Below are 25,771 nucleotides of genomic sequence, written 5' to 3' on the forward strand. Positions count from 1 at the left end.
CAACTTGTTCCATATCTGAAAAAGAAGCAAATTCAAGTGAAAAATACTATCTATGCTTTAAATTAGTGCTATAAAATTTGAAGAGGAATTAAGCATTTCCAAAATACCTGTTACATAAAATCCATTTACCTAGTAAATTTTTGGGTAAGATATGCTGAAAAATAGAACTATCTAATTTGTTCTATTCAAACTTAAAAGTAAGTGCCAGTAGTCAATCCATGTTGATACATTACTTTTTACTGTGTACGTGTGTGGTATTAATGGAGGAAGATGTTTCTACCCACTGTTCAGCCTCATTGCCAAACAAACTGAACAGGTTAAGTATGTACACCAAGAACCAAGCACTTTCAGATCTAAATAATAATGAACTTCAGATGACTGCCACCTCACAGAACTACTGGTACAGCAAGGTAAATTAAACGCCTCAAGCTAAGCTTCTCCCTAGCCTTAATTACTTTGTTACACCACACCAATTCAGCAGTGGGAAGCGTCAGGCTTCCTGTTGGGTGGGTCTTTCATCTGTCCCGAAATTACAGATCACAAAAAAATAACCCTCACTGCCTTCATCTAGCTGACACTAAGGCTATATATAAGGCTTATATATATATATAAGGCAAGGTAAATAGGAACAGCAGGCACCAGGACCGCTCCATGATGGAGCGCACAACTTTCCCCTTTCCCCAACAGCAATTTAGAACTTCTGGAACACAAAGGGGAGTAGGTGCAAACACCAACAATCCTGTTTCAGATCCATGATGGGAAAATTAAAATAGCCGCATTTAAACTCTTTTCCCCAGTACTGCAAGACAGTTCTCAAAAGCCTAGGACATATAGTCAAATCTAAACACTAAACCCTTCCCACCATAAAACAGAAGCAGTGGCGTTCCCAGCAAGCAGCGTGTAAACACAGAAGGATTTAACCAGCCTGTTTAAAGACTGAAAGACTGCAGTCTTGAACTCAGTCGAACCTCCCCAGCAGGGACACACTTGTGACATTTTGGAAATCGACTTTACAAATAAATAAATAAAACTACTATGTGCCTTTCAAACTCTACGGCACTATAGATGTAAATTTGGGGGTTTTTTGCGCTTAAGTCACAGCAACGGCGGTAGTCACGCTAATAGATTAGCTACCGATTTCCCGGCTGGATTTATTCTCGAGCCCGACGGGCACAGGCTCGGGCGGTTATCCCAGGAGAGAGAATTGCCGTGCCCGCTCGGTGCCGAGCGCGGGACGGACGGCCACCCGCGGCGCGCTCCGCCAGGGCCGCAGGTGCCTGCGGGGCAGGGGCGCGGGCAGGTGTCACGGCGGGACACCGGGATCACGGCAGGTAACTGGAATCGCGCTAACAGCCTCCCCCGCTGCTTGCGACAGGGAGGGGCGCTCCCGGCGGCGGGGACACACCTGCCGCCCGAAAGGGGCCCGGCGAGGTCCCGGCATCACGGGGACCCGCGGGGCGCGGGCAGCGCCCTCACCCTCTGCGGCGCCCGCGAGCGCCGCCCCGCGCGCCTCTCCCGCCCGAGCCGAATTTAAACTGCGTTACTGTCCCTCGCGCAAAGCACCAACGCCGCTGCTCCCGCGCGCCCCGCCCCTTTTCCGCCCGCCAGCCAATAGCGAAGCCGCTTCGTTGCCCTCCCCGCCAATCAGGGCGCGGTTTATTGCCGGGTGGGAAGAAGCGCTCGGTGCGCGCGGCCGCCCCTGTGGAGCTGGTCCCTGGCGCGGAGCAGGCGAGTCCTCCTCCTTCTCCTCCCGCTCCCCCGCCCCTTCTCCCCGCGCTTTGTTGGTGCCTCTCCCGGGAGAGCGGCGGCGGCTGCGGCCGGCGGCGATGCCCGAGTTCCTGGCGGATCCGTCGGTGCTCACCAAGGAGAAGCTGAAGAGCGAGCTGATCGCTAACAATGTGAGCCTCCCGGGCGGCGAGCAGCGCAAGGACGTGTACGTGCAGCTCTACCTGCAGCACCTCACCGCCCGCAACCCGCCCGCCCTCGCGCAGCCCGACTTTTCCAGCGACGAGGAGCGGGAGCCCACACCTCTCGGAGCCCGCAGCCGCGGCGCTGCCGCCGCCGGGCGGGTGAGTACCGCTGCCTCCCGCCCGCGCCGCCTCGGCTTCCCGGCAGCCTCGGGCCCGCTTTCCCGCCCGAACGGGGCCGGCCGCCTCCGCCCGCCGCTCGGGGAGCGGCACGGCGCGCCGGGGTCCCCGCACGGGTCTGGAGTATCTCCAGCTCAGCTGAGGGCGGGATCGTGCCCGGCCGGGACAGTCCCGCCGCCTGGGCGAGAGGGGCAGCGGCGCTGGCGGGCGGCCGCCCCGCTTCGGGAACGAGCTGGGACGGCGGGTCGGTGCCGGGGGCCGCTGGCCGCTCCTCCAGGATGCGTCCCGCCTAAGCGCCTTTTGGCGTGGCTGGCTCGGGGGGTAGGGGCAGCGAGACCGCGCGTGGAGTGTGCGACAGCCCCCCCCACTGTAAATTAGGAAGCCTTTACTATAGCTTGGCGAGCGGTCTACTAAGTAGACTACTTCGGTGCTGGAGGAACGAAGCAAGAGAACTGAAAGAGGTTGCAACTTGCTCAGGAAAGGACTCCCCTCTGCTGTCTCGGTTGTATGGCAGTGTAAATGCCGTACTCGGTGTAAATGCCTCTAAATGAAAGGATGAAGCTGTGAGGGAACAGCTGGTTTGTTTCACTTAATGAAGTGGACTGTTTAGTGTAAAGAGGGTCTGCATAATGTAGATGTCTTGCTCGTACCTCTAAGATGTGTTTTATAGCAAAGCGCCTCTGGTGCCTCTTCAATTCGTCCACTGCACTTGTTTTCTTAGACTTTACACATGTAAGGAAACAGAGGCAACTGGTGCCATTTGGAATTTTTCTCTTTGGGAAAAATGTGATTTTTTTTCTTAATTTTTCATAAGTGGACTATAAATTTGCATATATCGAGGAAGCAATCTTGTAATTGATAATTGTAACATGTCTGGTTTCAAGAAAAGACTTGGATAATGATTATCAGCTTCTGGAGTCCTAATGTGTGTGATAGTATAACTATTTAATTGTGTCTTAGATACTATGTTTCAAAGGTCATTAGTTAAGAGAGTGCCGATAAACTGAGTCCTCTGAAGGTCTTTGACACTTTAACTATCAAAAGCAAAAGGGAACAGTTCTTGAATTAAAAAATTGAAACTGCAATTTCAAGAGGAACGGATCTCTAAAACCAAGTTATTTACCTTAACATCTGTCCATTTCAGACACTTAACTGGCGTTTACTAAATGCAGTTAAAATGAAACAGACGTTTCTCTGACTTAGAGTGGTCTGCATATATAAGGTGCTTTTGAGTAAAACGGGATGTGCTTGAAGCTGACTTGTTTCATGCTTGTCAGAGAAGGAACATCTCAGAACTGTAGTTCCTATCCCAGACCTGAGTTTTCCTTTCCATAAAGTTTAAACAATTACGGGTGACTTCTTTGATGTTTACAGAATGGGTGGTACTCCTACACTTTTGTTAACAATATCTGGAAGGCTCTGTGCTATTTGTGCTTATCTTGTGTGTTAGTATCAGAACACTGTATCATCAGAAGTTCCGGAACTTCAGCGAATACTCCAGTGCGTGTTGCTCAGATTTGGGTCAGTTATGCCCTGTGTTATGTCACTTTCCCCTCGTTCCTCACTCCGCCTCCCCCCCCACCCCGCGCCACAAACAACCAACATTAAGCCAAAACACTCAGAAAAATCCCAAACAATACCTGCTAAGCAAAACAAACTTGGATGATGTGTGCTTGTTGCTTTCTTTGAGCCACTTGAGTAGTTCTGAAACAGCTTGTATCCTGAGTAGCGTGTCCCTGGTAGTGTCTCTTGGCATAATGGTGCTTCTTGTAATCAGTTCTCCTTCAAAAAGATTAGCCCATGTGTCTCCAGAGCGATTTGCCCCCAGAACAGTTGGAAAGTAGAGGAAGAGCGAGGGAAGTCTGACATCCCAGGGACTGGGATTCTGGTGGAAAACCAAAGCTTGATAAGATTAAGAGAGGACGGGAGGGAAAGCACTCAGGCGTTTGAAAGAAGATAGAAATAAGGGGCAAGGGGGGAAGCTGGAACTGCAAGGATTTATGGATAGGAGGAATGAAATAAAGGAACGGGCTTTCCCTCTCTCCGCCCTGGCCCGCTCGCCCTTTCCTTTCTTACGAGCAGATAGTTAGAAGCGGCTGGCTGTGTTGCAGTCCTCGCGTGTGCGGAGGAGCCGGAGGGCGGGGCAGCGCGGGCGGGGTCGCGGCGGTGCGGGCGGGGCCGGGCGCCAGGGGGCGCGCCGGGGCCGGGCCTCGCAGCGCGGGGCGCTCGCTGCCAGCGGCTCCTCCTGCGGCAGCCGCGGGGTCCTGAACGGGACAGGCAGCGCTTTTCTTAAAATGGGGGTGAGTAACAAGGCCACGGGAATAATCTGAACATCCATGCTGCAGTCACTGAAAGCTACGCCAGGTCTCTTCATACTGGCATCAGAGTTTTGACGTGGCTGTCGTTATTAGTGATTTAGAACTGTTTACATTGTCATTTTAGCGTGTTTTTTTCTAAGTTCAGAGCATTTGATAATGCATTTTGATGCTTATTTTCTGTTGATAAAAGCTGTGCACAGAAAAAATCCCACAGTTTGAATTCTGTTGCAAGTTACATGTTTTGAATCCATCACTCTTCTGGCTTAGATCTATCCAGCCCAAGAATAAATAGCTCACTTTGGCTATATATTCCTACCAGAAGAGTTTTTAAAATCATGCCTGTTTGTGCCTCAGTCTGATAGTACTGTGTGGAGGAGCCAGCTTCTCCAGATCGACTAAGGTTTTTGAGCAGCTTTTTTTTTTTTTTTTTTTTTCCCTCTAAGCTTGTTTAGCATAGTAGTCTGTGAGGACTGTGACTAGGTATGCAAGACACTGTTTTGCTGCAGGGTGAACCATCTGCATCTGAATGCCCCTTGTCCTGGTTAGTTGTGGGCTGGATATCAACACAAATAGCTCACAGGAAAAGTAACTATAAAATTAGATTTTTGCCTCTCTAGGACTATTACTTTAAAACATGTACCAAAAATATTGTCTTGACGCTGTTAAACAAGAACTGTTCAGAGCTTAGAATGTGTAGATTATTATGATTGAGCTTATTGTGTATTTCATGTCCTGGAAGAATAATTTCTAAAACATATTGAGTGATATTTTTGACCTTTAAAGTGATATGAAAAAGATCAGTCAACTGTTTCCTGTTAATGAAGGTATGATGAGACCATCTGGACCTGAAGGGCCTGATTGAAAGGTCATGCAAGAGACCTATCAGGTAAAGATGTTTGGTTTGATGGGGGGTGGAGGAAGAGTTGTTAGTTTGGGTTGTTGGAGCTTTTTTACTTGGCAAGTAGCCAAGTAAATAAAGAGCCAGCTTCAGCTCTTCATAGTCAGAATGCTGTGGTTGTGGTATCTGTAGCTGAGATAACAACAACAGCTTCAAGCCCTTCCTTATTGGGAAAGAGAAGGTAATAGTAAAACTGGTAGTTTATGAAGAGTAGGTGTGTGGAAAGTGTACTGGATAGGTGAGACAGCAGCTGTGTATGCCCAGTGAAGGCAGAGAATCTATTCCATGTTTCCTGTGTGGCTGTACCTGACGTGCTGCATGGATGTCACCCAGAATACAGTTTCAATCCTTTGTGGACTTTTAAAAGGTGCTCATCTGCTAGCTGAGAGAAAGCTGTGGGCAGGGATGAGGAGACCAAAGTAATTCCCACCTAAAGTGAGAAGTCCTGCTATGCTGCTTTGCACCTTCAGACTTTGAACAGGTGCATTTCCTTCACCAAGTAACATGGAAATTAGGGTCTGGGAGGAGAAGGGGGTGGAAGGGTTGAATAGTCCATAATCTTATAATTTATGACTGTTACTGTACATAGATTTGGAAATTCTAAGTCTGGCACTTACTAATTATGGTTAGAAGGTAGCAAATACTTTAAGTTGTGTGTATCAGTATCTTTGAATTGCTGCTGCATAATTTCCATTGTTTATTTTGTCTGTCCTGTAGCTTTTGGTAAATATTGTCTCCAGGCCTTTAAGGTTAAAAAGTTCAGTAGGACTTGATTTTTCAAAAAGGAAATTCTACTGCAGGAAATGATTGTCTATGGTACAATATAAAGTACAAGGGAAATAAAGACCTATCTATTTCACTGTATAAATCTGTTATTCTGTTGGTGTGATTTGGGCTCTCTTTACCCTGTTTTAACCTTGTTCAGAGAAATTGTAAATAAACCCTGACCTTTTTTGCATTTGGTGATGAAGCTGTACCTGTTTGGGTTTAAAATCATTGTGTATCCTGATGTAGATGCCATTTAACTTGGGATTTGAAAATAGTTTTCTGGTGACGTCCCATAGTTGTTGAAGAAGCTGTTGAATAATAAAACCAACATCTTTCTTATGCTTGTCTCTGGGACAGTGCTAGGACTAGTACACGTGCTGGTGAAGGTTGCTTGATTAAGCTGGTCTTTGGTTGTTCATTTCTATTCAGCAGAAATGCCAGAGGTAAGGGCTTCTTAGCTTCTTAAGTCTGAATTCTGGTTGCTTGCATATTCTGCTCTTCTTGCCAGCAAAAGATCGTGAAAGCTTTGTGCTGTCAAGAGATGATACTTGGAGAAGATGAACTTCTCCTATGATGTTTTTCTGTGGCCCTAGTACTGACAATGCTGTGTGGCATCCCCATGCTTATAATTCACTACAATACTTGTTTGAAGAGTTAGTTCCTAGGCAGTCGCAAACTGAGCCTGACAGATACCACTACCAAATTGCCATCTCTGATGTGAACAAATCTCTCTCAAGTGAGGTATGCAGATAGTCTTCCATCTTCTGTTTTCTAGAAAATAGCAATGACTAGAAATATTTCTTTTATGCTGCGAGCTCTGGATGGGATTAGAAGATTTTCAGATAAGGATTTATTGATTTGGGTATATTGTTGCAAAAATATTTACATAGATTTGGGTGTATTATTGAAAAAAATATTTACATTATGGGGAAAGTGGTCAGCTGCACCACCTTACTTTGGCAAATCCTGGATATTGCCACTATTTCATTTTAAGTACTTTATCTCTGCACCACAGTAAGACAGATGCTTCTAAGCTAGCTCTTGATCAGTCTTGTGGTGTAGTGCAGTGGATAAGTAGTTGTGATGCACAGGAAGTGTAGCGGTGCATTATACTGTAATAGCAGTGGTAATTAAAGCGAGTGTTGTTGCTGAAGTTAATGCTGTCATACCACAGCTGAGCTGTGAGAAATTCTTCAGTCCTGCCTCATGCTTCTAAGGATCATCTTGTGGTCCAGAGGATGGTTAAATGGCAGCATTCTACTTGTACAAGGGAAGTCATTTGCTCCTGCTCTAAGGAGAATAGGTGTTCAAAAGTAAAAGCTGTGACCTTGAAGAGCACAAAATGAACACATCTGGCCCAATTATTGTAGAACACAGATTACTTTCAACTTTCTTCGTCCCCTCCCTACTCTTTTTTTTTGCTGAAACTGGCTATTTTGATGATGTCTGTTTGTGACAGTAGTGCAGGAAAAAGTAAAATGGTATTTTGAAGGAAAAAAAGGCACAAAGAAACCATGAGATGTGAATTTTCTTCTGTTAGAGTACCGTGGTACTCGTCAGTTGCAGTTAGATTTCTGATGGCTAAGATTTCTGTAAAGCATCCAGAATGCTGAGTAGGTTTTCTGGTGCATATTGTTGTAGTATCTTCCGTGGTTTCTAAGTGAACAAGGTAGATACAAGATACATTACAACAGGTTTCCAGTTTCTCTAAAGTGTCTTTGAATATCAATTTCCTGTACCATGGTAGTTTTCTTCTGAAATATAGAATATCATCTTGGTTAATCTGCTTGGTGATGTTGGAAAACACCAGAGCTGTCATTAGTCTAAACAGATCTCAACAAGAAAATTCAGCATTTTTTTCAGGACTTTTTCTGTTTGGACAGTTCAGTAGTGTAGAAAAAGTGCATTGAATATGAAATTTAAGTTAATGCGATATTTAAGTTGGCATAATGTTATGACCAACATGTTCAAGAGTGAACAAAAGTCTTGTGCAGCTGCAGGTTGATTGTTCCTTGTGTACTTTGTAAGGAGGCTCAATTGCTTCAAAAGCTAATTAGGAGTGGAATGACTGATGAAGTGAGTTGTAAATCTGTCTTTAGTCAAATCTGCCACTTTAATGCTCCTATACTTTCTTCAGACTGTTTGGAGTCTATGTCTTACAGTAAAGAAATGCCATGATCTCTTGGAGATTCTGTTGCTTTTCAGCAGCTGATTTTACGTTCATTGTACTGCAGTATCCAGGAGTCAGAGGAAAATTTGGAGTCAGATATATTTGGGAAACCCTCATACAGTCCCTGCTTAGCTTTAAAATACCAAGATACTTGAGGCAAGACCAAGTTTGCATGCAAAGAAATATTGAACTGGCATTAACAGATAGATACTCGTGGCTCATGTAAATCATCTTAAAGTGTTTTGTTGCTATCTTATAAAATGCAACAAGAAAAAGACCTGTTAATTCTTTGAGTGTTTATAGCATATTTATATTGGGAATTTTAGTCTTTTGTCAGTACTAAAAAAAGCCACATTGGGCCTCTGGACAACTGAGTTGAGAAAAATGCTAAATGCAGAAATTGTTTCTGTTTATATAATACAACTTTGAGATGCAAATATGACTTATTTCAAAGCACTATCAAGGTCTTTCTTAGTAAAGAACATGCAAATCCTCTGCTTTTTCTGTTTTACCTCTTCACTTTCACAATGCCTGTTGTAGTAATTAAATATTATGATCAAATATTTATTAAATATTATGATCACTCTGTTTGGATTGAGCAGAGACTGCTAGTTTAGGAGTAGCATCTCAGCAGATTATTGTGATAGCCATCTGTATGTAGTGATGGTGCATTGCCAAGTGTTCAAGTAGTGTTGTCAGAGTTGGGTTTAGAATTTGTTAGAGCTACAAGTAGCAGAGATGTAAGCAAAAAAGCAGGATTTTGAAAATTTGTGTCTGTTTCTGATTTTTGCCTTTCCTGCACTCTACCTTGTAACATCAAGTAATCTCAGAGAGTGACAGGACAAGTTGGAATAGGGGTTTTGGAAACTTGGTTGAAAGTATGTAGATACTAAAGAACTTCCTCCATATCATTAGAGGAAGAAATGTTGACCTACCAAGTAGAAAAATAGTGCAGAGACATGCCAATGTAACATAAATATTTGTAGTTTTCTGTAGTGATGGTGAAACAGCTAGAAGCTTACTTCTCCAATCACAGGAAAGCAATCCCCACCCACTGTATATTTGAACTTCAAATTAAAACACAAGACCAGAATGAGTGATTTTTTATTTTTTTTTTTTAACTGTAAGAGGAGACTTGTAATGCGTATTTCCTTCCTAAGTAGGAAATTTGTGCATGTTTTCATAGTAGGTGTAAATGTTTGTACTGTTTCACATAAGCTTTAGTAGTAATCATGGGGGAGAATAGGATGAATTTCTTCTGGGTTTATATGTTTATTACTCATATGTCTTTCTGTTCCTTTAAAAGAAAAAGATGTGCTCAGGATAACTGAAAACATCCTGTCTCTCATTTCTCCCTCCTGCTCTCAGAAAGCTACAAAGAAAACTGACAAACCCAGACCAGAGGAGAAGGATGACCTAGATGTAACAGAGATGAGTAATGAAGACCTCCAAGAACAACTTATGAAGTATGGAGTAAATCCTGGCCCAATTGTAGGTAGGTCAATTGAACTAGTAGATACTAATCTTGTAACTCAGTAAAACTGAATTTTATTTCTCATTAAACCTCACTTGTGAAGTTTCCCTGATATAGTTACTTTTTAGTACCAGTACTGTTGCAATCCTACTTTTCACCTAGGATATTTTCATTGAACTGTTTACATTAAGAAGTCTTGAAGCATTGTAGGTGGGCAAGTCTGCAGTTTGCCTCTTGTGTTCTAGGCCAGCAGGAGATATTCCAACTTGTGTTCTGAAGCTGTGTAACTGTTAGTTAAAGTTCAGTACTGTTAGGTCTGTTAGTTAGGTCTTCAGATACGGAGGTTTAAATCTGGGCTCACTTAAATAGGAAAGACATCTTACATAATAGCCTAATAGTATTGAGAGCAGAATGAGAACAGGGAACTTCCCTTTCCCTAGAGCATTTCCTAATCACTGCATTGTGCAGTAATGTTTTCCTTTGCCAATGTTTTTTTCTAGCCTAGCATTCTGTCCTGTGTGCTGGCCTGTGGAGTAGTCCTGACCCCAGCCTAATCTCCTGCCTTGAGCACTCAGATATCTGTGATGTGGGATCAAAGCACCTTGCCTTTCAGATTGTGCACTATCCTAATAGCAAGGGAATTTGATTTTGCAACTCTTCAAAAAAGATTGTTGTCTGTAGTGTGCAGAGCCTTCTGTGGAATGTTCTTGAAATCCTAGGTGGATGGAAGTGTCTGTGACTAAGCCTGCAGTCCTGTGTATATTCAAAGCCTTATCTGTAATATTTTCAGTTAGCTGATTTTGCATGCCTTGCCATTCATCCTGTGCCTCTTGGATAGTACTCAAGTATGAAAAACTCAAGAACCTATGTAGTCCACTGGAAAGGCATTTACATTTGGTCCAATTTATTGCCTTTAATTCTTACAGGGTATGGACTCTTTCTTTAGAGGCTGCCATTTCTTTTAAGTGGTGGTTTCCTCTTATCAGAAAACTTCAAAAGCTAGGATCTTTTTTTTGTGCAGCTAACAGCTCAAGCAGCATTCACCTCTACAGATTTTTGCCAACAAAGTCCAGATGTGGAAGTATGTGCTAGATTTAAAATGTTTTAAGTAGCTGTCCTCTTAGATCGAGCAAGCCAACTTGATGGCTATGTGGTATCAAGCAGAAAGGTCTGTTGTTGCTGCTTGCTTGCACCACCTCTGATGCTTAATGGGCTGAATTTGCCAACAAGGCAAAGGCAGTAATTCCAGGGTAAGGGAGTTAGGAGAATAATAGTGCAATCTGCATGGAAATTGTTGCCCTTGTGTTGCCTTTTTCCCAGCCTGGAAATGAAACTGGAGATAATTTTAGTAAGGAGGTAATATAAAAGGGGATCTTTATTTGAAGGCCTCCAGGAGCAGTTGTGGTGTCCACAAAAGCTCACCCCCACCCTCAGGGGTGAGTACAATAGGTTTTAGGAAATTACCATCATTGATTAAAAAGTACTGATTAGGAGGACAAGTGGTGATGCAATTCTCCCTGCCAGGTCAAGTCCCTGCTCTGGAGACCCCACTTCTGCACTAGTTGTAATTCAGCCAGGAGAATGCATCTTGATGAGTTGTTCTCAGCCTTGGTTCCCAGGAAGAACCAAGATAGTACAAATTATACCTCCTGTGGCTTGGAGCTCTGGGATTTGTTTTGCCTTTCTGCTTAAGGAAAGGCCATGGAAAAGTACTGGGAAAGCAAATCACTAATACAATAGACTACAGAGCTACACATATATGTGTGAAGAATAGAGAGAACATATAAAAGAAAAAAAAGGCAATAAAATGGCATCACTTGTAATATCAAACTCACTAAATTTTTTTGGTGAGGGAATAGCAACTTGTATATTGCAGCATACAAAGCAAAAGATCTAAGAAGCTGGCAAATTCCCTTTCCATAGATTTCCTTTCTATAACTTTCAGTGTATGAAGAAGTGTAAGTTTATCTAAGAATTCTCTTAAACTGACAAGTTAAAGCCTTAGAGCCAGAGTTGTGTGCCTTGGGGGGTGTGTGTATATATATATAGAGAGAGACAGACTCTGGGTCATACAAACTGATTAAAAATAAACAACACATTATGTTCAGAAATTCCCAAAGAATATGTAACAGCCAAGTTCTATCAGTCAAGTCAGGAAAGATTAAAACTGTTTCTTTAGCATGTATCCTTCTTTGTTCTAGCTACTACTAGGAAACTTTATGAGAAAAAGCTTTTGAAACTGATGGAACAAGGTCCTGACCTGAAGGGACCCGTGCCTCTCCCAGCGATTTCAGCTACTGAGAACACCAAACAGAATGGAAACAATGATTCTGACCAGTACAGTGACAATGAAGAAGGTAAGACTTGAGTGGAACTTGCATGGGAATGATTCAAGTTATACATGAATGATATTTGCCATAGAGATAACCTAAAGAGGGTATGATCTTGTGTTGGCTTCGGTGCTTGGCACCACTGGACAGTGGTCTCAAACTGACTGATGCCATCAGTTTATTATCCTGTAGTAAAAACTCTCTACCTTCTCTGTGTGCACCCTCACAGACAGCTCCTCGCAGCACTTACTCCTTCTCTCCTTCCCTCTTCCAGACCAGCTAACTCCTTCCTGTCCCTTACTTGGCTGCCTGACCCTTCCTCCTCCTCACAGCAATGCCAGCAAAAGTCTCTCTTCTCCCTCCCTGTGCTCTCTGCTCCTAACTCTTTGTCTTTCTTTTTCAGATGCATAACGCCTACATTCCCTTTTACTCTTTTGTGATTGGTCACATCAGCATTCCATGCTTCTTCTCCTTCAGTTCCATTCACCTGTCTTACACAGCTGCACCCCATTAGGAATGAGGCTCGGCTGCAGCCCCATTCTTAATCTTCCCCAATCTGTTCTCCTACAGTCTTGCTGTTGGGTGAGGCAGTAAGATACTGTTGCAGGCCATGTCAGTCATGTGCTTGATCATGCAGTACCAGCACAGTGATCCAGGTGCCTGTTCTGGGAAAGGAAACCTTTTGCTGCTGAACTGTCTTTAATCCATTCTCCCCAGACTGGAGCCTGTAAATCCAGTAGACAGAATCACATATTGGGTGTTTCAATGTTCTTTGCACGTCATACTTAAGTATCAGTCCAATTTTGTCTTGTGGTGCTCACAGTAGTTATTTACTATGGGATATTGAATGAATGTTTGTTTATAAAACTTTTGTTCTTTTCTGTTTACTATCTAACACTTGTGATTCAACCCCTTTTATGCACTGTTCCTTATGGACTTAGTTGGGGGCAGGTTGATTGGTTGGTCCTGGGTGTGTTTTTTGTGGTTTTAACATCAAGTTTGTATCAAGAAAGTGTAGTGGTGGGGGAAGTGGAACTGAAAACACACCATTGTGCAATTTACAAGTAACAAAAACAGCATAGGTTTTAAAGAATTACTCGAATGGATTGTTAGAAGATGCTTATTTAGTGTGGTGTGGTTTTGGGAGTGGGTTTTCTTTTTGCAGGAATTTTCATGAACATAGGATAGAAAGGGTTGAAATACACCTAGCAATTGCATATTTGGGCTTGTTTTTCAGCTTTTATCTCTTGCATTTTTCAGGGGGAGAAGATGTTAGAGATTGATTTATTAATGTTTGTGACAGCCAAGAGCCGAGTCACAACTGACAGCTAACTTCTTATAATTTCATACGCTTCATATAATTACTGAACTGTTCACACCCTGGGGTAAAATCTCAAACCCAAATATTCCCCTTCTCCCCTACCAAAAACAAGTTTCTTTTTATAAGTAGGTCTTAAATATGTCAGTGTAATGCTATTAGAATTTTAGAAAAGCAGTGGAAATAATGCATCTTCTTATTAGTGAGATGAGTGCTAACCACTCTCCCTTTCTACTGTGTCAAAAGTGGGGTTTTATATAAAAGGACACAAATTAGAGGAAACTAAGCAACAACTTCAAACAACATTGACAAGCTTCAGTACCTTTACTGCAATAAATAGCAGAATGGTACTTCAGTTAAAAGAATTTCAATTTGATACCAATTTCTAAATGGAACTGCTGGATTGGTCAAGGCTTATCTGAAATGTAGGAGTTTTAGCACAAAATGTAAACACATGGGTCAATGCTTCAAAATAGTTTTAAGATTATTCTTCAAAAACCTTTGCTCTTATACATTAATAGAGAAATATACCTATTTCACAACTTTTTATGGAAACGGCATCTCATAAGAGTTATGTTGCCTCTTGAAATGAATTTTTATTAAAATACATTTGATTTCAACTAACACAACAGCCAGCAGTATTATAGAAACCAGTTTTATTAAAACTGTTTGCAGATCCGAAGACTGAGCTGAGGCTTGAGAAGAGAGAACCTCTGAAAGCCAGGACGAAGACGACAGTAGCACTCAAACAAAAAAGAGTTGTTGAACACAACCAGGTATGTTTATCATAGTGGCATGGGGAACAGATACTAACTGCAGGTGATGTGCTCACTAAAACACCTTGCTGCTTTTAACATCACATGACTAAGTGAGCTATGCTGTTTTTTAAAGTTCTTTTAGAAAGCCTATTCTAATATAGCATGAAAAATCTTGTGAATTAACTATAGTGGCTGTTTTTAGCATGTCTGATAATGTTCAAAGTTACGATCTGCTTTTTGTCTGACTTGCTGTAGCACCTCCTAGAGAAGAGCAGGCAACCTTAACATGTTTAGTTTTGGAAATCTGACAGATTTTTAATCCATATGGGCTGATGGCTTTCTGTTGAATGTTTGTAATCAACTCAATTCTATAAAAGTAGTGGTTTCTCAAAAAAAAGTTTGGAAAAAGGGATGTGTGGGATTTTTTGGGTTTTTTTTAAGAAGTGTTTTTAAATACATAGATATAATGTGGTTAGCTAGCTATAGACATAGGTATGCATTTTAAATGCATCTGTTTAATGACTTATTTAAATATAATATGTATTTGGGTATATGCCTATATGTATAGGTGTGTGTATATGTGTACATGCATACATTTTCTCTCTATGTAATTTTTTTTCTTCAACTGTGTTTGTAGCAGCAGTATTAGATTAGACATGAATTTGTTGAAAAACTTCTCCTTGTGAAGAAAAAGGATAAATAACAAGTGTAGATCTCCCTGCGTGTACCACCTGTCCTTTATAAATAAATATTAGTTCTGCTGTCTTAATGCAAGAGGTTTTTTACAGAAGCACCTCTGATTTTCAAGCTGCTGAATATAGGGCTCAGTAGTTGATGGCTGATCTGTCATTCTGATGTGAAAGCATCACTAAATACCCTGTTCCTTAGCTTAGGATATTTAGAGTCTTTACAGTACTCGTCTGACCAGTAAGTAGTGGAGTTATGCTACAGTAAAGGACTTGTAATGAAACATACAATGACTCAGAATCTAACTTGTTAATTGCTTGGTGTATTTTTGCAGATCACAATGACTTTTCTCAGTACTTTGTTAAATGCCTGATGCTTGCTACTTAGTGTATGTATGTGTATGTATAAACATGCTTTACCTACAGACAGCTCTTAAAGCAGGTTAAATGCTGCTATATGACTTTGAGTAATAAACACAGTTATGGAGATCTATAACTAGTTTGCTTATTTTAAGTGGGACTTTTAGGGTACAAGCTGAACAGATTTTACTTCAAAAATGAAATGCACACATAGCCCAATGCACCAAGTATTCTTTAATTTGTTTGGGGAACTTCTGCTTGTAATGGTCTTTATAATGAGCATTTTAAGAATTACTTTTTTTTGAAATGGTTATTCTGCCAGAAATCCCTGCCAGCTTCAGTGTAATAAAGATATTTAATTCTTCTGTCAACAAACAAAACTTATTGTCTTCAGAAACTCATAGAATAAGAGATTTAGTGAGGTATTTTTGTGGCATTTTAAGTGATTTGTTTACTCAATTTTTTGTCATCCAGTTTCACTATATTAGTATCAGGTCATTATTGTTTTGCCTTGCAGTCTTACATGTGCAGTACAGATGCAATATTTTGAAACTTGCATATTTTAATTACCAGAAGTTAATCAAAGGAATAATCAAAAAATTACCTCATTTCAAAATCACCGAATTCTTCAGAAACTCTCTTCAGTTTGTTAAACCTTTCACCTTTGAACATCTGATTGTTTCTTGAGTTTTTTGGGTTTTTTTAAATACAGAAAACAGGCAAAACCATATAAAAAACCCAAAACAAACAGCCCCACCCACCCCCCAGGAAAATATTGCAGCTGCTTGAGGCCAAGAACAACTTCATGCTTTTGGCTAGCAAATGTGTGTAGTCATGTCTTTTTACTGAGAACAAAACCAGAACATGGAGACGATTTTTTTTCTTTCCTTCCCTTCTTCCTGTAGAATTGCATTGTAGGTTTTCAGCTAATGTGTCAAGGGACTATGCTCATTCTGCAGAACTATTTCAACTGTTGAGGAATGTGTGGCATTGATTCAGAGTGTGTGGCTGAAGAGTGGTGAGGCTGAGCTGATGGGCAGTGTGGTGTGAGCAGACTTGCTAGTTACTTCTGGGTCCTGTGTAGCACTGGTTTTAGACCAGATGTACATAGCTGACAAGACTGTCATTTGGCATGGCTGGATGTAGCTGCTCTCTTAAGAAGAGAATGCAAATAGATAGACAGTTATTAGGCAGACTGCTGCAAAAGAAATTGGGTGGGGAGGTTGAGCAGGCATGTGGGTCTTACCAGTCAGTTAGTGGTGGAGCACCGGATGAATTTGAGCTCAGCTACTTGTGTTTAATTACCTCCTCATAGTGAAAAGTTGGCAGAAAACCCTAATTTAAATACCCCCTTCTAATCCATTAGGTGAATCTAGAGTAGGAGTTCAAAACTCAGCCTGACAGTAAATGGCGTTGGACAGAAGGAGGCAGGCTAAACAATGTAAATGTTGAAGAGCAGTGTAGAACTAGTCTCTTTCCTGAAACTTTGTACAGTGACATTCTGCATGTGCTGTGTTCCCCTACTCCTCCCTGTATTTTTTTTTGACTACCTGTATAGTAACTTGGTAAGTGGTAGCTGAGGTAAAGTCATAATCTGTAGCTCCACTGCTCATGAGTTATTTGACAGTTAGAAGCACATGCTGAGCACTGCTTGTGTACCACACCGTTGTGGTTTCTCTGGTTACCTACAGCGTGTTGGTGTACCTAACATGGGTGTTACATTTTGATAGGGTTAGAGGCCTGCTCCATTGACAGTGGGGGTAATTATAACTGTAGACAATATTTTTTATTTCTTCTTTTCTGTCTGTTGAATGTGTTCTACTGAAGTCTGGATGGGTTTTATGCAGTAGATTCTGGTTTTTCCTTGACTTTTCATGCAAGAAAAAGGTTGAAACTTGGTGCTTAAAACATATGATTGGAGCATCTGAAGAAGAGAGGCAGTTATTAGTGAAGTGCTTCTAACTTTCCATTAGAAGATAAGGAATTTGTAGTCATATAGTCTGGGATGGGGAGCTCTTTGTTACTAGTATGAGTGAATTTGCTTTCCTGAGTGGATTGTACTGGAGTAAAAACACTCTGAAATTAGTATTTTTTCTCTAAGCTTCTAAAGAACACCTCTTAAATAGAAAGTGTAGTGGGTTGAGGTGGGGAACTGATTGTAGGTTGGAGGAAGGAAGAGAATACAGTGTCTGGTAAGTATTTAAGAAGGGGTTAGAAGATATTTCCTCTGTTAACTTTGTAAAGAACTTTGGAGAATTGGGCTGAAATCTACAATTCCAAAAAAACCACAAACTTGAATCTGTTTGGACCTGAGGTCTGTGCATTTGCTTTATAAAATACTTCAGTGACTTTGGAATGAAGTGAGGCACTTGTGCTCCCTCTGCTGGGCATTTAGTAGCTGTTATACAGAATTTATCATGGAACCATAAAGCTGATCAGCTTCTAGTTTCACTGCCCCTCTCAAGTAATAAATACTTTTCAGCCTGTTCTCTTAACACATTGTTTTGGGGCTAATACAGTTCTAGTGAAGTAATTTCACTATTGAACCTTTAATTGACAGTTGCAGTGTGTAACTTTATTTAGCAAAGAGTGTAACTTCCAAAAACTTGATAATACGTTACTGTATGAGGTGTTAATGTGCAAAGATAGAAGTATTTAAAAAGTAATAATTTTTATTTTTAAACTTAACCAAATATAAAAGAAAATATTGTATATAATCTAGAATAAGCAGCTTTACATCTCCCTTTCCATCTTGGAATTAGTTTTGAGGGGGATATTTGCTTTGAGCACGAAACTTGCAGTAAAGCGTAGGGAACAATCTGCATTTGTTAATGGCTATAAAAGTTGGGCCCTTCATGCTGTTACTTTGATTTGTGAGAGATCTGTATCAGGCTTGATTGTTTAAACCCGTTATGTGATAATTGCTAGTTTCATCCCTGTATGTGGAAATTTTTAAGATCATTTAGTGTCTCTCCCCAACCCCTGTGGCTGAAGATTAGTTCCTGTTGAAACTTAGGTGGCTGTCCGTAAACTGTGCCCAACTCTGCTTGAGAGAGTCTGTCAGTGTAGAAAACAAGGTGATGCTTTCTTATGTTCATAGATTTGTGTGTGTGTGTGTAGGCAGGAAATGTAATGGGCCTGAAAGCTTCATGTCTGCTGTCCATGACTTGATGTAACTCCTTGTAGTGTTAGCTCATTCCAGGGCAGTGAGCAAATTACCAGTTTTTACTATTGGGCATTATCTATTCAGTTCTGTATTTGAACAACAATGTGCTGAAATGTAAATATTATGGTCAATGCTACTAATCTAGCTAGCTATTCATTTTGAATGTGTTAGGATCCACAGTTCTTTGATTGTAGACATGTTGCTTTTGGAGTGTGCATGCTATTTTGGCTTTTGGTTGCGAGTATCCAATGTTTGGAGCTGGTTTTCATGTGTATGATCATGTGTTTGATGCTTGAATAGACCTATTCTCAAGATGAAGTTACTGAGACTGTCTGGACAAGTGGATCTTCAAAAAGTGGACCTCTGCAGGCATTTTCTAGGGAGTCTACAAGAGTGTCAAGAAGAACACCAAGAAAAAGGGTGATGAGAGGCTTTTATAATAGACAAGTTTTTTTTTTTCTCTCACTCTTAGGGTCCCAGTGGCTCTTTTATTCAATTGTTGTCTTTTGTTTGTTTTAAACAAACAGGTGGAAGCTACAGCACAGTTGCCTGTAGATGATGCTGTAATATCAGAGAGTACTCCCATAAATGAAACTATATTGGCTGCAAGCAACGAGACCCTAGTAAATATGCTTAGTAAATATGTTTAATCAATTGTGATATTCTTCTGTAACATATCTTCACTGACAGAATCATTCTGTTCTGGACAAATAGGAAACTGTTTTAAGGAAAGTAAGACTATTCAGTAGTCTCTGAAAACACATACTCAGTATCTGTTTTAGTATACCTAATACTGTTCACTTTAAGATGGGACTAGGTGAACACCTAGGTCACATCTGATGTCTTTTGTGGGGGAGGGGTGTAAAAAAACCACTTTAAAAGCTTACTTAATACTTTCTTAATTTATTTAAATACGTGCAGAATATTTGCTTTTAAGTTTGGCTTTTCTTGTGAACTAAATAGCTTTTATGTTTCTAAATGGCTTAAAAGAAACCAGTTGGAATGATAAGCTGATCTTGGAGTATCTGTTACATAACCTTCTTGAGTTAACTTCTAACATGCATATATTCAATGCACATAAAGGTTTTGTTGTTTGGTTCTGCCACCTTGCCCCTTTTCATTTTGTATTTTGGCTGTTTCTGAGTGAACAATTTTGAATCTCGGCAGGTTGGCAATAGGGTGCCTGGAAATTTCAAGCATGCAGCTCCTACACTGTCAGTCAGTGAACTCTCAGACATGCCCAGAAGAACACCAAAGAAACCACTGATGACAGCTGAAGTAAATAAATTAAAACTTAGATTGCTCTTGCTTACTCTCTGTGAACAAAATTCCTGTGTGTATGTGCTTACTTCTTGGTACAAAGGGGGTGGAGGATGTCATTGCCCAGGTGACACCAGTCAAAAGAAACTAGTGTTGTCACATGACATAAAAGAGAATATAAACTTATTTTTATCTTCCCCTTTCAGATTTGTGTGTGTGTGAAAATCTGTTTTTTTTCTTTTTCCTAAGATAAATATGTTTCGATATGTTATTTCTCCTTGGGCTGCTGTTTTTCTGAATAAAATGTAGATTTTTTTTTTTTTAATTTTAAATTATTTAAATAGCTCAAAGTAGAGTAGACTTCGGTTATCTCACTTTGAGCTTGTAAATCAACCTATCATGAAAAAACACAATGTGCTTCAATTTAGGGAATCAAGTAGTAGAATGACTTTACACCAAATTACTGAATTAAAAAAGCATCTGTAGATTCCTTTCAGTTATCAAGAAAGAAAATAATTCTTTAACTGTTAACCTATTCAAGCTGCCAAAAATTATATCTCTTGGAGAACTGTCTAAAGCACCTGCAAGTATATATAATTGTATTAATATAATACTGTAATGTTGTGGAATTTTACATTGCAAGATGCTGTTTGTCTGTTCATGTAGCTGTAGATAAAGCTGCTCTTAACATTTCATTTACAATATGATTGCCATGTAGACTTAGTTGTCAAATAGAAGGTTGTGGGTAAACGTGATGTTCTATTCCAAGCTGCTGATGGGGGTTTTTCAGTCAGTATTTTAATGTAATGTGGCATGGTTTTTTACAGCAAGAAGAGACAGATTGCCCACATCAGTGCTTTTTAAATCATGTTGGTCACAACCAGTCCTGTGATATGCTCAACACAGCCATGATAGAGGTGATGGTTAAGTTTTTTTGATCATCTACATCATTGGCTGGCAGGTGTATAGGATTTATACAACTTATTCTTTATCCTAAAGGAAACTGAGGAGATCACTGAATGCTTTAAGACACCAAAAGTGACCGGATGGCTGCCGATAATTAAGGTTAAACAAACTTCTAAAACCCAAGAAGTAAACTTCTTGAATGTCACTGGGTGACTCATTCATTCTTACAAATTGCACATGGTTGTGGTCACTGAGATAGCTATACAGAAACTTTTTCTTTTGCTGTTTGTTCGGCCTCTAACTGTTTTTTGTTTCCTAGGTGCTGGAGAGAACTACAGAAGAAAGAAGAATAGAAAGGGATATTCTTAAAGAAATGTTCCCTTATGAAGTATCAACACCTACAGGAATTAGGTATTTCTAAAGTTTATGGGGCTTCTTTTGTCAGTTCTTGTAAACCTATTTAATCTGAGAAATATCTTTTGATTATATTGATAGAGTTCTGAGAAACAATTTTTGCAGTCTGGCTCAATGACATTTGTGACAGCCACGTATTTTTCCATTCTATATACATAAATTTTTTATCAAAGCAGCCTCATCTTTATTTAAATTGGAGAAGGGAGAACAGGGTTGTACTATAGTAGGAATTATTACCAGAATTTCTGGATGGTGAAAGTTAAATGAAAAGAGCTTTTTTGTGGTAATGACTTGCAATATTTAAGTTTTTGGCTAGATGCAACTGCTTAGGCCTGCTTTTAAATTAAGGAAAGATCTCGTAGCATATATTTGAGTTGTCTTTTGCAAAGCCAGAAAGAACTTTCAGATACCTTATTTTTTCCTTTAAATGGCAATCATGTTGATTAATCTTATCATGAATGAGGATGGCATCTAGGAAAGGCTATTACTTGTGGGTTTTGGGTTTGTTTTGTGGGGTTTTTTTGGGCTTTTTGTTTGGTTTTTGTTTTTGGGGGTTTTTTTTGTGTCTTTATATTTAAACAAAGATTGAAAGCCCTCTGGTTAATTGGCCAGTTAAAAAATCCACTCTGCTTAGAGTATATGAGAAAAAGTTTCCCCACGTTAAGATGTGAAATCATCTCCTGTGTTTCCAATATGTTAATTAGAGCTTCAATTTAAACTGCAATTGCATAAAGTCTTAACCATAAGGAGAATATATTGTACTAGTTACTACTGCTGTGGGGCATCTGCTGACCACTCTAAATTTGCTCACCTGTTTTGAGGTCCAGTTAAATCCATACCACTTTTTTTAAAAAAAAAAAAAAGTAAAAATCATACATGTATACTTCTTGTATCTTAGAATTTGGCAGTGTACACTTTTTTTTTTAATCCTTACTGCTCTGTCTTCTGGCTTGGTTTTGGCTTAGCCATCCGTAGGTATTTTATTGGCCAGAAATAATCTTTTGTTTAGAAATTCCAGTGGGGCTGCAAAAATAATCATTAAGAAAGCAAATAGAAGGAGACACTTTCTACAGTTTGATTGCAAGTTATGATCCTTTTTATGTGCATAGGATGAAGTGGCATTTGAGTTTGGTTTTTTTTTAAAGACTGTTTGATAGAACACTGAGTTACTAACTTTGTGTTTATCATTATCGGTAAAGCTTCAAAAATCATATTACAGGTACTGTATTCACCAGAAATAATTCTTAGTTCTTTAATTACACTAAAATTTCCCTACGTACTTTAGATTGCTCTTTTAAATATGCAGTATCTCAATTTTTTTTTCTTTTTAATTCACAGTGCTAGCTGCCGTAGACCAATCAAAGGAGCTGCAAGCCGGCCTCTGGAGCACAGTGACTTCATACTGGAGGAAAGTTACTCTAAGTATGCACAAAAATACGGTGCCTCGGCTGACACCAAGTCGGAGAAACCAGCAGTTAAAAAACAGCGCCCCGTCCCCCTGTGGATAAAAGTTTTTCTCTTTGTTGTTGTTTCAGTCTTCATGTTTTTGGTTTATCAGTCAATGGAAACTAATCAAGGAAATCCTTTTTCTAAATACATGAATATTGTCACTCAGGGCAGTGCCAAATGAATATCTTTCTGAAAGGCACACCCAATTTGATCTCCTGTTTTTTAATTGTAGAGAACTCTTCTGCCCTCTCATCGGCTCAAGGACTTCTTATAAATAATGTGATTGGAACCTGATAAATTGGATAAATGAAGAAAGATAATATTAAATGGACATCGGTAACTTTCTGGACTTTGGACAAGTAGGAGATCACTGCCATAGGAGTAACATTTTTTTAAATCTTTGAACTTTTTTAGGCTTTATTTTTTTAATGTGGACATCCTTTAAATTCACTTTTGAGAAAATGTATATTTGTTTTTGCAAGAACTTGGAAGCTGAGAAGGGCAAAAATGTAGTAAAATGTGAAGCTGTGTCTTTAAAGCTTTTCATTTGTACAGAAAAGAAGTTGTACTTCTGTCTAGATTATAGTGGAGAAGGATTTTAATATGGGATAAAGGGAAATGCATTTCATTATGCATTTTTGCAGTAACAACATAGCTGAATTTGATCTCTTAGGATGTAGAGAGAGTACAACAGCAACCTTTTCTGTAGATTACTGTAACTTTTTAGTAAATGTAACTGTAAACCTGTTTGCATTTCTGTAAAAGTCTTAGTATCATATTAGTAACTGTTTAAGTGTTACTTCATTTAAATGTATCCCTTCATTTTAGTGCTTACAGTGTTGTAGCAGTTGAATACAAATCTAATTGGCAAGAGATGTATTAGAGGAACTTATTTATTAGTAATATGTGTGGGAAATAAAAACTACATCATAACAATTTGTTACTAAAATACTTTTTTGGGTCAAGATTGTTATCTGAAGCAGTCTAAATTCCAACCTTAGCAGTGGTCTTTTTTTCTTTCTTAAAAAAGCGAGGTCTTTCCAACACAGCTTTATGTGATTATCTTTAAATATTTGTGTAGAGAAGTATTCTCAAAGTATGAAAATTCCATATGAAGTTTTATTCTTGTATGAAGAGGGCATTGCTGCATTTTCCGCTACAGTTTCATCTTCTAAGGTGAGATTTACTACTTTCATGCCATTGACTATTTTTCTCAGTGGAAGCATGCTGAAACACTCTCTATTGTGTAACTTGGTTGAGCAGGCAGCTGACTTCACTACTACCAATGAAGAGTGATAAGCAAAAATTTTTTTAAAGTGAATGTATACATTTTTGGTGTGCTTAAATCTGCAGCATACAGATGTTCAGTCTTATTGCTTGGTACAAAATTGCAATAAATCATACTACTTATTCTTAAAGTGCTACTTATAAAAAGCTGAGAACATTAGTTAATAGTCAATATCTTTTTACTCTAGGTACAATTATTGTGTAGACTATAGCTATGGGGAAGCTTTACTTTGTGAACTTTGGGACAAACATGGTAATTTGTAGCAAAGCAATAGTTTTGGGGTTTTTTTCCTGTTTAATGTTTTTTTTCCTTCTAAACTGCTTTTTTGAGTAATCCAAATAGCTAAACCTGTGTCCATCCTATAGAGAATTGTAACATAAGACATTCACTTTTGGTGTCAAAAATGGAGAAAAATAAAAATGATTTTAATGTGTGTGGATTTTCCTTATCAAAATAAATGCATTGCTGAAAGGCAGCAAAAGCAAGACAAATGATGTATCAGTGGTGTCATTTTGTGCTGCTACGGTCTTCCATATTGAAAAAACATTTGAAATCTGATAATAAACTCAGGTCAGTTCATGTCACTTGGTGGGAGGAATATTCATAATATTTGCAGTATCAGAGTTTTGTGCCATAATCCTTTAGCCTATGTCAGGCCTTTAGTTTGGATGAGGGGGACAAAGTAGCTTTCATTTTTTTTTCAATGTTAAAGGAACTTCCTTTTCACTTTAAATTATTTCTAACACCACGTTTCTGGATGTTTTCATGTAAAATATATCTTTATTTCCTAGTTACAAGAAATACTTTCAGTTTGCCTTTGCCAGAGGTACTATTAATACCATCAAAGAAAAAAAACAACAAACTACAATCAAAACAAACTACAGACTGAATTTTGTTGCAATTAACTGTCATCATTCTTTCATTTTTGCACTGTTTTGGAGAATGCTTTCAACTTCAGTGTTGCCTCACAGATGGTAAAGAGTTTGTAGAAAAGTTCTCAAAGTAACCCACCTCTACTTCAGTTGTAGTTAGAATGCAAGGCATCTTCGATAAAGGAATGGGCTTTTTTACATTTCAGACACTTAATGGTGTGTGGTAGCCCCAAGACTAGGATCTTTGTCTTGGTCCCAAAGTTGAATTTTTCATGGTATTCTAAAAGTAACACATATAATAATGCTATGAGCTGTATGTGCTTAAAGCCTTCTAACTAAATGCTTTATAAATTAAGCTGAAGTATATAATTCTACTGTAGTCTTTGTATCAAAGTGCTGAAGCAATACACACTGATGTTCCTTTTTTTCTTCCTTTTACACATTCTCACTTTTGTTCCATTAGTTCATCTTGGGTTTTTTTAGACAGAGCCAGCTTGAACTTTCAGAACCAATGAAAAAAGAGTAATTTTAGGGACTAGTATCCAAAATCCAGTTGCAAAAATGAGTAGAGTTCTGATGTAGTAAGTATTGTTTAAGAAGTCCCCTTCAGGGCAGGGGCCACAACAAGCCTGGAAAAGGCCTGTGGAAATTAATGGGTGTGACAATGTTATTTTGGGTTTGGTGGCTTTTGTTCTCATGATTGGTCATACTGCTCAGAATGTTGTGCTGAAAACCTGGCAGGTCTTGATTTCCTGTCTGAATTGGAGCTAATGCACAGCTTGTATTTTTCCCTTTAAATTCTGTGCTAATCATTCAACATTTATCCAGTCTCGGGAGCCTGGTATCAGGTTCTGGGTCACTAGATTATTTCACTTGAGACTAATTTTACAGCATCTGATCCGTGGTGAGAGCATCAGAGCTTCAGTAGTCTAAGACAATAAATTTTCAAGAAGGATCTTAAATTTAAATTCTGTGTGTTTTAAGACCTTTATTTGTATTTCCATAAGAAACAGCATGAAAGAACTTAAAGTTTACTTGCTAACAGCATGCTCAGCACTGCCCTACAGAATGATTTTGGATCCCTCCTAGGTTTGGTCTATGTGGGTGTTTTTTGGTTTTTTTTTTTTTTTGACTCTTTATGGTACTAAAATTCCTGCTAATTACCTTCTCTACTAGTTTTGTGGACAAGATGTCTTTAAAAAATATGCTAACTTGTTTATGCAGAGTCAAAGCAGAAAAGCTGACTTTA

At 39.5% G+C, this 25,771-nt stretch overlaps 1 protein-coding gene across 10 annotated transcripts; it reads left to right on the forward strand.

The window, feature by feature from the left end:
* Window positions 1-1,659: 1,659 nt before the first annotated feature.
* Window positions 1,660-24,141, forward strand: TMPO (thymopoietin). 10 transcript variants are annotated; one of them, XM_033514276.1, is made up of 11 exons: window positions 1,661-2,069; window positions 9,610-9,736; window positions 11,917-12,072; window positions 14,039-14,139; window positions 18,634-18,753; window positions 18,861-18,956; window positions 19,501-19,611; window positions 20,421-20,510; window positions 20,593-20,658; window positions 20,819-20,910; window positions 22,252-24,141. In XM_033514276.1, the coding sequence occupies exons 1-11, from the start codon at window positions 1,827-1,829 to the stop codon at window positions 22,541-22,543; spliced, it is 1,494 nt and encodes a 497-aa protein (XP_033370167.1). In that variant the 5' UTR covers window positions 1,661-1,826; the 3' UTR covers window positions 22,544-24,141. The 10 variants fall into 10 exon arrangements, with proteins under 10 accessions (XP_033370169.1, XP_033370170.1, XP_033370167.1 ...); XM_033514281.1 differs by lacking the exon at window positions 1,661-2,069 and adding an exon at window positions 4,367-4,387; XM_033514280.1 differs by lacking the exon at window positions 1,661-2,069 and adding an exon at window positions 5,189-5,291.
* The last annotated feature ends 1,630 nt before the right edge of the window (window positions 24,142-25,771 follow it).

The sequence above is a fragment of the Parus major genome, chromosome 1A, assembly GCF_001522545.3.
Source record: "Parus major isolate Abel chromosome 1A, Parus_major1.1, whole genome shotgun sequence".
Lineage (NCBI taxonomy): Eukaryota > Metazoa > Chordata > Aves > Passeriformes > Paridae > Parus > Parus major.

Excerpts from the sequence above, each read along its gene's own strand:
- TMPO (XM_033514276.1), top strand. The coding sequence starts at position 1,827 with ATGCCCGAGTTCCTGGCGGATCCGTCGGTGCTCACCAAGGAGAAGCTG. Across the intron at positions 14,140-18,633 it reads GAGTTGTTGAACACAACCAG|ACCTATTCTCAAGATGAAGT; the intron begins GTATGTTTATCA and ends ATGCTTGAATAG. Across the intron at positions 20,911-22,251 it reads TCAACACCTACAGGAATTAG|TGCTAGCTGCCGTAGACCAA; the intron begins GTATTTCTAAAG and ends TTTAATTCACAG.